The following is a 12,669-nucleotide window of genomic DNA, read 5'->3' as shown; positions in this document are numbered from 1 at the left end:
CTCAGTGGTTAAGAGCACTGACTACTCTTGTAGAGGACCCAGGTTCAATTCTCAGCATCCACATGGCAGCTGTGAACCGTCCTTAACTCCAGTTCAAGGGGAATCTGAAGCCCTCTTCTGATCTCCGTGGCATTGCACAACACAGGTGCATTCACATACATGCAGGCAATACACTCATACACATAAAATAAAAATAATTTTTTTTTTTAAAAAAGGAATTACTGCTAAAGCCTGAGCACAAAGGAGGATGATTTAGTATGGTAAGGAGGACTCAGGGTCAAGACCAAGACACAGCACTGGGCAAGTGAATACCAAGTATGTCTTTCTCCTGAGTAGTGTGCATCACTGTTCTGCTGGACGTGGCAGTGTCATCTGTTCCTGGAGAGAGGTAAATTAGTCACTGTAGCAGTGCTGCTTAAAGCTCAGTGAATTTAAAAATGAAGCCTGCCTTTACACATCAGGCAAACACAGCAGGTTCTGATAGCTTGCAGAGCCATCTTTAGGCCAGAGCAGAGTCAGGGTGGCAAAGTGGGATCACAGTAAATATCATGTGTGCCTTTCTTCCAAACACCTGCATGTTTCTCGCCTGCAGACTCATCTGCCTCTAATTCAAGGTAGATGCTGATAACTCCCAAATTTTATCTGCAGCTCAGATATGTTCTGAGTATGACTCACATATCCAGCATTCCATGTGATTGCTCTACTTTATTTTAGAAACATCTCAAACTTAATGCCTGAAATTTCAGTGCCTTATAGTACAAATCTTTATTTTCTGCTTACAGTATGTGTTTATTTGGGCTTCACCTCCACATGTGTTTCCCTAGGCTGTGGATACGGAAGCAACTTTTACCAGAGGATGGTGCTTTTGTAGTAGACAGAAAAGAAAAATGTTTAAAACAGAGATACTTGAAAACTTCTGTTCACATTTCAATGTCGAGTAGCCGAGTCTGGTAACTGGGTGTGGATAGTCCAGTCCTCTGCTATAGTGGGAGGCACACTGTAAGTCACCTGGCTTGAGCGAGTCTGTCCGAACTCTGAAATCTCTAGAGTGGGAAACATGTCTTGGTTAGACTATGGTTGTTTCTTCTAGTGGTAGTTTCTTGGCATAGTTTTGTTCACATCTTCTGCCTTTCCTCTATGAATAGATAAACTTTTCTTTCATTATTTAGGTGACCATGTTAGAAAGGCATTATATATTTTGCCCTGTTATGGGGCAAAAAAACAGCTTTTAAAAACTTCCTTTGGCTCCAAAGATGTTGGGGGTGGGGTGTGTCCCTTTGTAATCTATCTCTTCCTTCCCTTCCCTTTCCTTTTCCTTTCTTCCCTCCCTCCCTAACTCCCTCCCTCCCTATCCTTCCTCCCTCTTTCTCTTTTGAAAGATTTATTTATATTTATGTGTATGAGTGTTCCGCCTGTATGTGTATGTATGTACACTATGTACATTCCTGGTGCCCATGGATACCAGAACAGGGCATTGGATTTCCTGGAACTAGAGTTACAGGTGGTTTTGAACCACACAGTTGGGTGCTGGGACTGGAACTCTGGTCTTCTGGAAGAGCAGCAATCATTCTCAATGGTGGAGTCATCTCTCTGGCCCCCTTGACTTTATTTCTTAAAGCAGGTTTCCTATTTGAACAGGTCTTGCTGGTTAGGAAACTCTAATGAACAATTTTAGATGATGCCTGTAACACTAGTTGTTACTTTTGCTATGAAGTGGATGGTAGAATAGCTGAGATGCTTGAATTTCAGTCTTCCTCAACACAGCTGCAATTCTGACAGCATGAGAAGGAAGTAGAGCCAATTCCATATGCAGTCCTCTCATGCACAGAGCACTCATTGTTCTTGAGAACAAAAATTCCAGATCTAGTGGATTGTAGCAGCTAAAATGTAGTAGGATAAGGGTTCAAATAAAGTTGATAAAGCAATCATTGCCCACTAAATTTTCAAAGACTTACCAACTCTGGTATGACATTTCCATAAAGTACAAGGAGTTTTAACTGAACCGCTGTAATTGAATTCACATCTGTGACAGTAATTTTGTCTGAACCTGTGGTTGCAGAAATGAGGACTTCTCTACATCTTTGATTCTTTGCTGAGCCTCTGTTCCTGACTCTAAGAATCTTTAATGGAACAAGGCAGATAGAACACCTATAAATGTTATAAGCACTCACTGTCCTTGATCAGAATAGAATGGGTAATGAATAATGTATATGGAGATGATTAATCCTGATTCCCCAAATGAAACCACACTTACACATTCTGCCCGTGGAAGGGCTCTCACATTCTTTGGTATTACAACATCATCTTGAGACAGTGATGAGAGAAAGCAGTCTTGTATAGAAACAAATAAAAGGACCAACCCTGACAACAGTTTGTTAGAAACCTAGAAGAATTATAAGAAATAAAACATTCGTTATAAAGGTGCAGCTCATGTCTTAATTTTTTAAAAATATAGTTGTGTAGATACCAGATTTCTTCAGAACCAGTTCTAAAGATATTGATGTTTTAGAGTTATAGGAAATACAACAGATTTAAGTCCTGAATTTGAATTTTATTAAGACTCAAATCAAGAGGATTTCCGCTAGAATCTGTGAGTTTGCATTTTACTCCCAGCTCTGATCTTTAGCAAATCAGGAGCTCTCAGGGCCTGAGGAAATTTGGGAGGAGCTTCCCAGTTTCAAATCCTGCAATCAGCTACTTGATGAGAAAGAAATCCATCCCTATCCAGCCAGTAAGTACACGCTGAGTGCCTGCTGTGTGCCAGGCCATGCTGTCATCTCTGCGGATGCAGTGGTGGATCCTTGTCATCCCTTAGAAATATGTTCATGCAATTCTCCCAGTTTTAGAGGAAATGAAGACCAGAGAAGCACATGACCCAGGTGACCAGACTTACAAGTGGCCAAGCTGGTGCAAGCTTGTGCCAACACAGGGATCTCTACAGTGTGTCAGGCTGCCTTTGTTTTGCATCTCAAAGGGATTTGTGACTGTCTCTAACACTACCCTGCAATCTCCCCAGATTTTTTTAAATTAACATTTTCAGAGTTGATACAATAGACAAATTAGGATATACTTGCAATTAAGAGTATTTATTTTAAAACCTAACTTTTAAATTCTCAGCTCAAAAAGAAAATGAGAATCTAATTTCTTATATAAATGCAAAAATTTAGATTCTCTTAATTACAGTTTAAAACGTAACTGCAAACAAACGTCCAAGCATAATGCCAAACAACAGCTTAAGTTCTACTTCACAAGTTGTCCTTTTAGAGATGTCTTCACATTGTCAATCAGAGAGATAATTTTGATTTTGCCACAACTCCCGCCTCCATTAAAAACAGCAAGTACTGATATATGAAATTGGGAAAGTCAGTTGTCCTCAAAGCTGTTGATGGATAGGAGACTAGAGAAAGATGTGAGTCTTCGGAGAAAAACTTAAGTTATTGTGGTGGTTCAAATGAGAATGTCCCCCAGAGGCTCCAAGTATTTAGACATTTTGTGCCCAGTTGGTGGCGCTGTTTGGGGATGTTTTAGATGTGGTCTTTCGCTGGAGAAAGCATATCCCTGGGGGGCAGGCTCTAAGAGTTCTTAAGCCTTGCCAGATTTTCCAGTCTCTCTCTGATTCCTGCACGTGCTTCAAGATGTGATCGCTTTGCTTTCTGCTTCAGCCACCTTTGCCACCTCTTCCACCCCCGCCATGTAGGACTCTAATCCCTGTGGAACTGTAAGCTAAATGAACTCTTCCTTCTCTAAGTTGCTTTGGTTGGTGTTTTTATCAGAGCAACAGAAAAGTAACTAATATAGTTAAATTGTTGAAGATACTTAGACGATACTTCACTTGGTATTGCTTTACTCTGATTTTGACATCAAAAGGAATCACTCCAAGGATTACTCATTACAACTTATGAATAAAGCAGGTAATACCAGATTCAACAGATGTTTATGAATATCTACATGGTAAGAGCAGGGTATTAAAACTAATGATATGATGTCTTAAGGATCCTGTAGTCTAAAAATGATTAAAAAGAACTAATACTTTCTGAGTGTCTGTAACCCACAAGTCACAGCAGTAGATGCTTCAATATTTTCAAAAGGCAGTGGTATTAGTATGCCCAATGTGCACATAAGGCAAAGGAGCTTTAGCTTGGAGAGCCTGACCAACGACAAGCTGGCCTGTAAATCCATGTTTGTCTAACTCTAAAGCCCACAGATAACAGCACTTACTTCACCACTGAATCCCTTCTTGTTGTTGGTGGTGGTGTTTGAGGGCAGGGTCTCAACTATGTAGCCATGGCTGGCCTGAACTGGCTTCAAACTTGCAGAGCTCCTCCAGCCTGAGCCTCCTCTGTGTTGGAATTACAGGGGTGTGCCACCATGCCCATCTCTGAATCCTTTCATTATATCTAATATTAAATAAGTCTAATCAGTTAACATAGCTTCTAAGTTTTATGAATCTATGATGAGCCTTAGTCAAGTAACTAAACATTAAGCTTTCTCTTTTAGAATGTGGTTGCCCACTATTTTATCCTGTTTTCAATCTGAATATAGCTCTACTATGAATTCTACTAAGGTGTTAGAAAGAAGACACTCTCTATTAAATTACTGACCAGGAGAATCCCAAAGCAGTGGGAGTGGGTCAGAAACAGGACCAGAGATACACAGAGGGGCACTCTAGATTCTCTGCCTTATCCAAGGAAGTGAGTCCCTGAACATTCAGTGCTATCACATGCTTAAGAAAGACAAGTCACAGTGAGAGAAACTGACAGAACTTTAGCCCTTCAAGACAAATACTGAGGAAGTTGTGCAAAGTGGAGAAGGGAGCGCGGGTTGTAAAATCAGATACAATGAAGCTTCTTAGTACCCCTGACATCACCTTTATGGAAAACGCTCAGAAAGAGATGCTAAAATGGGAGGAGAGAAGAAAAGTAATATAAAAAACAAATTTTTGTTAAAATAAAAACAATTCTCCAATTTCTGTCCAATGTTATAAGTATTCACAGTCAATTTTTTTTGAGTAAAAATTTGATACCAAATGCAACCTGAGTTCCATCTCTACTTACACTGTGAGACTTGACATAAGCAATTTAATCAAAGTGGGATTCAGTTTAATCACTTGAAAGTGAGGTGATGAAGTACATGTGTGGTACTCTTAAGCCTGTAATTCTAATGTTATTATAATAGGCACACTGATGTTTCAAATACATACTGAATACTTACTTAAGATAAACTGTTTTTAAGGAATTATTCTGGACCTCACCTTTCATTCTGCAGTGTCACAACTTCTTCCTTTGTCTGATCCAGAAGCGTTTTGCTCATTTCTAGCTCATTTTCTGCAAGGTTGACTCTTCTTTTTATATCTTCTTCTTGTCTTTCTTTTGTTATCAGCTCTTCCCGTAAAGTTTTATATATTTGTTGACAAATCTTTAAAGAGTCTTCTTTTTCTTTAAGCAGCCTACTGTGCCTATAAAGGAACAGGGAAAAATCTCACAAGCATGCATTAAGATACTATGTTTGTATATTTATACTATGATTTGATATTTGATAGAACATTCAGTTAAACTTTGAATATAACAATAACTTTAAATATAATTAGTTCTATGATGTTAGAGTTTTTTCCCACTGTGATAGTTAATTTTGTCTGCTTCACTGGCTTTAGAACCAACATGGATTATGGATGTGTCTTTGAGAATGTTTCCAGAAAGGTTTAAGTAAGGAGACAAGACTTACCCTGAATGTAGGCTGCATCATTCCTCTCAGATTGTATAAAAAGAGAAAGGAATCTGGGTAGTAGTACTCATCTCTCTCTGCTTCCTGACTGTGGAACCAGCTGCCTCATGCCTCTGCCACCAGGACTTCCCTGCCATGGACTGTATTCCTTCTTAAACAATGAGCCAAAACAAACCCTTCCATCCATAAGTTACCTTTGTTAGGAATTTTGGTAACAGCTGTGAGTAAAGCAACTAATACCGAAAACTGGTACCAAGGAGTGAGATAATCTGACCATGTGGTTCTTAGGCCTTTGGAACTGGTTTATAGTAAGAATGTGGAAGAGTTTAGAGCTGCAGGCTAGAGAGTCCTTGGATGCTGGAAGAAGAGTGTAATGGACCATTCTAGTGGAAGACTAGAATGCCAAGAGAAATGTAGACAGTGGAGGTCTGGCTCATGAGGTTTCAGAGAAGAACAAGAATCTTTGGAGAACTAGACTAGAGGCCATTTATATTATATTCTGATAAAGAATCTCTCATGTCCTAAGAACTTCAGTGAGGCCAAATTCAAAACTAATGTACTTCTTCGTTTGGTGAAGGAAACATCAAGACAGGATAACACTCAGGCTTGTGTCATGGTTATGGCTCACTGATCTTATCCAGGTCTACACTTACAGAGAGCAACAATTAAAGCAGAATAGCATGAAAAATGGGTAGTTTAGCAAAGGAATATGAATGAGTTTAAAATTGCAGATGGGGGCTGGAGACATGGCTCAGTGGTTAAGAGCACTGGCTGGATTTGGTTCCCAGTACCCACATGATGGCTAACCACCATCTGACCTCCAGTTCCAGGGGATATAATGCCGTCTTCTGACCTCCTCAGGCATTGGACAACACAGGTGCACTTACATACATGCAGGTAATACATCCATACATGAAAAATAAGAATAATAAGATATTAATATTGCAGACAAGATAAGTGCAAACAAAATAGCTGTGATTGTTAGCAATTCACACCATTCAAGAGAAGCTTCACACTATCTACATTGAGACAACAGGAAAGACGCCCTGAGGACAAGATCCCACCCATTAAAGATTTCAACTTGTGAAAATGCATATTCATATAAAAGGAAAGAGACTGAACTGAACTGAGAGGACATCGAAGAGATTTCCTTTTTAAAAACAACTGCCTAGGAAAGTGTTATCTCAGATTCAGACAAGAAGGTACATAGAGATCACTGCAGCTGTGATAGAAAGGGGCCAGACTACATCTCCAGGTGGGAGCAGAATGTGGCACCACATTCTGTGTCATTCACATGGTACTGGTTTTGTAGGTATGCAAATAAAGGATACTCAGGGGGTCACAGAGGCTTTCTCTAACATCCTCAAAAGTTTCTGAGGCTAGGCAATGTGTGGCAAGGTCAGATTCCCTACAAGAAAGTCCTGAGATGCTACTGGGTGAAGCTGTGAAGGTAAAGCCCAAGTTGCATGGTATTGGAGATGCCAGAACCACATGATATCTGCTGAGAAAAGGTGCAGGCATGGCATGGAGCTGGCCCAAGAGAGAGGTTGTATGTATTGCAGGAGGCACAGCCTGAGAGACAGGGGCTGTTCAAAATTGTTGGAGCTAAGATAATCCTATCATAAGCCCCAGAGTGGGATGTGGAGCTGTAGGGTTTGGTTGCTGTGTTTTGTGTTGCTGTGTTTTGGCATGCTTTAGCCAGATCTTGCCTTGCTATAACTCTGTTCCTCCCCTTTGGAATGGGAATGCTTACTCTGTGACACTGTATATTGGAAGTATGTAACTTGGCCTTTTATTTTGTAGGGGCTCACTTAAGAGATTGCCTTAGGTCTCATAGGAAATTTTGGACTTTGAAACAACAGTGTTGGGACTGTTAAACACTAGAATACATTATGAGATGAAAATGAGACTTCAGGGGGGCAGGGGTAGAATTTTATGATTAAAGTAATATGTTTGGGCACAAAGTTGACAAGGGTGGAGTTGTAACTGTTTTTCCTTATTGTCAACTTCACTGAATTTGGAATTTCCATGAAAATACTTCTTTGGTTGTGTCTATTAGGGCATTTGAGAAAGGTTTAACTGAGGGGAAGGACCCACTGTGAATGCGGGTGACACTATCTCAGAGGCTGAGTTACAGAGTGGAAGGAGAGAAGAAAGTTGGATGAGCACCAGTGTTTATCTCTTTCTGCTTCTTGACCTCTGACACCTCACGTTCCTGCAGCCATATCTTCTTCATCAACACTGTATTCCTCCTTAAACTATGGACCAAAATAAACTCTTCTTCCTTTAAGCTGCTTTTGCCAGTTATTTTTGTCACAGCACAGAAAAAAGTACTAATACACAAATGTAGGTAGAGGCCCAAACAATGAAAAACTTGTGAGATTTTAGAGAAACAAATTAGGTATTACATATGTAAACAAGAAAATGAGGCAAATATATTTTCAATAAAATGTTATTTAAAATAAGATTTTAAGTTCAATTATTAAAGACATTAGTTAAAAGATTTGCAGTATGTACCTTGACTCAGAAATAATTGATTCAAACTTCAGTTTTCTAAGTTCTCTCTGATAGTTATCAGCTTCATCAGATTTTTTCCTAAGATAACACAAAAGTATTTAAAACTAGTTAATATGCATTATTTAAAAAGAAACATTTTCCTACGTCAGTATGTTACTTATCCATAGAAAGAACTTCTAAAGATCTTCATGTTGTTTCTTTAAGGATAATTGAGATAACCAAATTAACTTCCATCAGATGGATTTGTACTTGACTAAGAAGAATAAACGTTGGACAACAGTATCAAACAAGCAAAAAACAAATGAACCAACAGGATCCTATTGAAAGGTGCTGGAAAGTGACCCAAAGTAGGGAGATTCTAGGGGAAAAATGATACTTGGAATGAGGTGTCCACATAGAGTCAAGCTGTTTCTTACATAATTAAGGGCAGTCTCAATCTGCAAAACCTCTGGCAGAAAACTCCAGATTTTCTGACCTGCAGAACTAGAGAACAAGGGCAACCTCAACTGCTGGAATGTGAAGTGTTAACTATGAATAGGAGATTGCATGAGAGAGGGAGTCCCAAATATAAATTCTGCTGATCTATGAACTTCAAGTGCACAGAGCACATTCCAAGCACCTCAGTCAAAGAACTCAAATGAGACTAAGTTGCTTCCCTAGAGACAGTTTGTAGTCTGAAACCAACCAAAGTTACTTACCTGAGCACAGCAACACCACCCTTGCTAATATCAACATCATTTGGAAAAATGGAACTAGAGTCTCTTTAACATAATAGTCACAAAGTTCAGAAAAATTTAGTTTATAAACAGAAAATTATGACTTGTTCTCAAGGGAAAGAGAGTTTATAGGAACTGCCTTTGAATTAACTTAGATATTGACATGAGCAGAATTGTTTTTTGTCTTTTTGAGACAGGGTCTCCCTATAGCTCCAGCTGGCCTAGAACTCACTACGTAGACCAGGCTGGCCTCTGTTTCACAGAGCTCCACCTGCCTCTGCTCCCTGAGTGCTGGAATTCAAAGTGTTCACCACCATGCCTATCAATAATTAGATTCTTGAAGGAACAGTTATAAAATAAACAAAAATGTGTTATAATTAAAAAGATGATCTTGGTGTAAACACCAAGATGATCAGGTAGTATACACCTGGCCCTTGGGATCAAGGTAAAGGCAGGAGGGTTTTGAGACTAGCATGATCTACATAGTGAGTCACAGCTAATCAGAGCTATATGGTAAGACTCTGTCTAAAAAAACAAACAATAATAAAAACAATAATATAACATAAAAAGATGAGAAATTTTAGTAGAGAAATAAAAACTAATAAAAAGAACCAAGTAGAAATTCTTAAGCTGAAACAAGCATTTGCCACTGAATTTTGTAATAATATTCAAAAGGTTAAGGCCTTAAGATTAATATTTCCACTTAAATTTATTTAGACTGCTCATTAATGTTGTCATTTTGTGAATGTACCTCAAATAGATTACAAACTTCACTAGGAGACATAATAGTTAGATTATAAATGGGCTTGCCCTACGTGATGAATGTTTTTAATTTCCAACAAATGATAATATAAAAGTCAAATGAATATATAATGTTCATTTATTTTTAAACATTTTTACTGTAAAGCATAACAAATTATGACACAAGAAAAGTATAAAACAAATATATAATATGATGAATTATAGTAAGAAGCATATTGTTATCTACCAACCAGGTAAAAATATAAAACTCTGCCATCATTTCTGTTGCCCTTCATGACCCTGGTCCCAATAACACCAACTATCTCCTTCATAAAAGTAGCCATCCTCATGCTTTTATGTCAATTATTCTGATTGCCTTTATTATCTAAACTTATAATCTTATTTTCTTGTTTCGGAACACTATATTTCCATTTCTGTTTTATTGTAATGCCTTTAAAATTTTTTCCATTTTCACCTCCCTCTGATTCCCTGGGCCTGAATGACCTAAAGGCCTATCTCTGGGGTAAGTCGATCACCCTCCGTGCCTTGACTCCCCCAGCCTCATTTACCCTTCCACCTCCTCCACCCATCTCTCCTCCTTGCCTGGGTCCTGTCCCATTCCTTGTCTTGGCACCCCAGACACTGGGGAGAACCACCACTGTTTCCTGATTCTTTGCATCCAGACCAACCCAGTTCCTTCTGGGGTTCCCAGGAGCCCTCTGGGCCTGGCCCTGCCCTCAACTCCCTCTGCGTTCCTGGGCTGCACAACCCACCAGCCTCTTTCTGGGACACTGGGGCTGACCTCTTGGCTTCTTAATGCTTAGCATCCAGACCAACCCAGTTCCTCAGTGCAGTCCCAAGGAGCCCTTGGGGCCTCTTCCCACCCCTATCTCCCTTTGCATCTCTGAGTGGCATGGTCACCAGCTGCCTGAGACCAGCATCTTTCCTGGGCCCTGCACCCAGGCCAGTCCAACCCCCGAATTTCTGAGACCAAAATCTTTCCTAGAGGGATCCAAGCTTGAGAGCATCTGATACTCATCTGACTTGGCCCTCTGTGGGAACTCCCGAAGACATAAGCAATCTGGCCACTCCAATATCAAATCAAAAGAGAGAATTGGAAGCTTAGAGGAACCAGCCTTTCATGCCTAAAAAGTAAACCACAAAAACACATAAAGTTTACAAAAAGAAACAGACCTAAACATGAAGGCTTGAGTCTCACACAAGAATAAGAAACTATGAAAGAAATTCAAATGTCAAAATCACAGAGAAAAAATAATAACATGAAAAACTAAAATAACATATCCCCACCAAATACCAATAGTCCTCTAGAGGAGTACAATAAGAACCCCATTATTAAACTACAGGACATGGAACTCAAAAGAACAATTATAAACATGATAAAAGAATTCAGTGAATTTAAAGAACACACAAAGAATTAAGATACTAAAGAATACTCAGGCTGAAATGAAGAAGGAAGTGAAACACTCAGTAAGCCAATTAGAAATGACAGGAGAAAGCCTCACCAATAGGATGAACAAAATGGAAAACAGAATATCAAGACTGGTAGATAAAGTGGACAAACTAGACCACTCAAGCAAAGATTATGAAATATTTAAGAAATCACAAGAATGGACTATGCAGGAATTGTGTGACACCATAAAAAGACCAAACTAACGAATCATAGGCATACAGGAAGGAGAAGAATCCCAAGATAATGGCATGGACCAGATCATCAACAGAATTGTGGAAGAAACTTTCCCAAATTAAAGAAAGGCATGTCCATACAAATACAAGAAGCACATAGAACACCAAACAGGCAGGACCAGAAAAGAAACTCTCCACAGCACATCATAGTAAAAACACTAAACGTACAAAACAAAGAGACAATACTGAAAGCTGCAAAAGAGAAACAAGTCATATATATATATAAAGGAAAACTCATTGGAATTATTATAGCTGACTTTTCAGTGCAAACTATGAAAGCCAGAAGAGCCTGGACCAAAGTATTCCCAGTTTTAAATGACCACAGATGCCAACCCAGCCAAAATGTCTATTACAGTCGAAAGGGAAAGAAAAATCTTCCATGCATGACATAAATAGGCTGAACGAATTCATGTTCACAAAACCAGCCTTTCAGAGAGTTCTGGAAGCAATACAAAGAGCTGAAGAAAGGAATGACCATATCTAAGGGGTTGCAGAAAGAAATTCAATGAAGGTATAACTGTGGAACAGCTATATTAAGAATATAAACAGAAATAAAAATGACAGGATTCAATACTCGTCTTTCACTAATAACTTTAAATATTAACAGACTGAACTCCCCAGTCAAAAGACACAAAAAAGGTGAATGGATTAAGAAACAAAACCCATCTTTTTGTTGTCTGCAAGAAACTCATCTCACTTCCAAGGACAGACACCATCTTAAAGTGAAAGGATGGAAAAAAATATACCAAGCAAATGGTACTAAGAAAAAAGCAGGTGTTCCAATTCTAATATCTGACAAAACAGACTTTAAAACTCATCAGAAGAGATAAAGAGGGCCACTTCATTCTGATCAAAGGAACAATAAATCAAGAAGATATTACAGTCGTGAATATATATTCACCAAACTCTTATGCACCCAACTTCATAAAAACAATACTACAGGATTTTAAGACCCAGATTAATCCCAACTCATTAATAATAGGGGACTTCAATATCCCACTGTCTCCATTAGATAGGTCAACAGGGCAGAGAGTTAACAGAGAGACATCTGAATTAAACAATACCATATATCAAGTGGACTTAACAGACATCTACCGAGTATTCCACCCAAGCACCAGAGGACATACTTTCTACTCAGAACCCCATTGAACCTTCTCCAAAATTGACCATATACCTGGGGCACAAAACAAACCTCAACAAATACAAAAAGATTGAAATATTTCCATGCATTCTCTCAGACCACAATGCAATAAAGCTTACAATCAACACC

The 12,669-nt window shown here is 38.9% G+C and overlaps 1 protein-coding gene across 1 annotated transcript in view; it reads right to left on the bottom strand.

Annotated features, from left to right (window-relative positions):
• The window catches only part of Lekr1 (leucine, glutamate and lysine rich 1), a 203,544-nt gene that overhangs the window by 45,942 nt on the left and 144,933 nt on the right, over window positions 1-12,669 (bottom strand). Inside the window, exons 7-8 of the mRNA XM_029565586.1 lie at window positions 8,239-8,316; window positions 5,252-5,455 (exon numbers count right to left, since the gene is read on the bottom strand). Of these exons, the coding sequence (XP_029421446.1) occupies window positions 5,252-5,455; window positions 8,239-8,316 (282 nt within the window). The remainder of the gene's footprint in view (window positions 1-5,251; window positions 5,456-8,238; window positions 8,317-12,669) is intronic.

Source organism: Nannospalax galili, unplaced genomic scaffold (assembly GCF_000622305.1).
Source record: "Nannospalax galili isolate Female #2095 unplaced genomic scaffold, S.galili_v1.0 scaffold617, whole genome shotgun sequence".
Lineage (NCBI taxonomy): Eukaryota > Metazoa > Chordata > Mammalia > Rodentia > Spalacidae > Nannospalax > Nannospalax galili.
The sequence above is the reverse complement of the archived record's forward strand: the minus strand, read 5'-3'. Positions and strand labels throughout refer to the sequence as shown.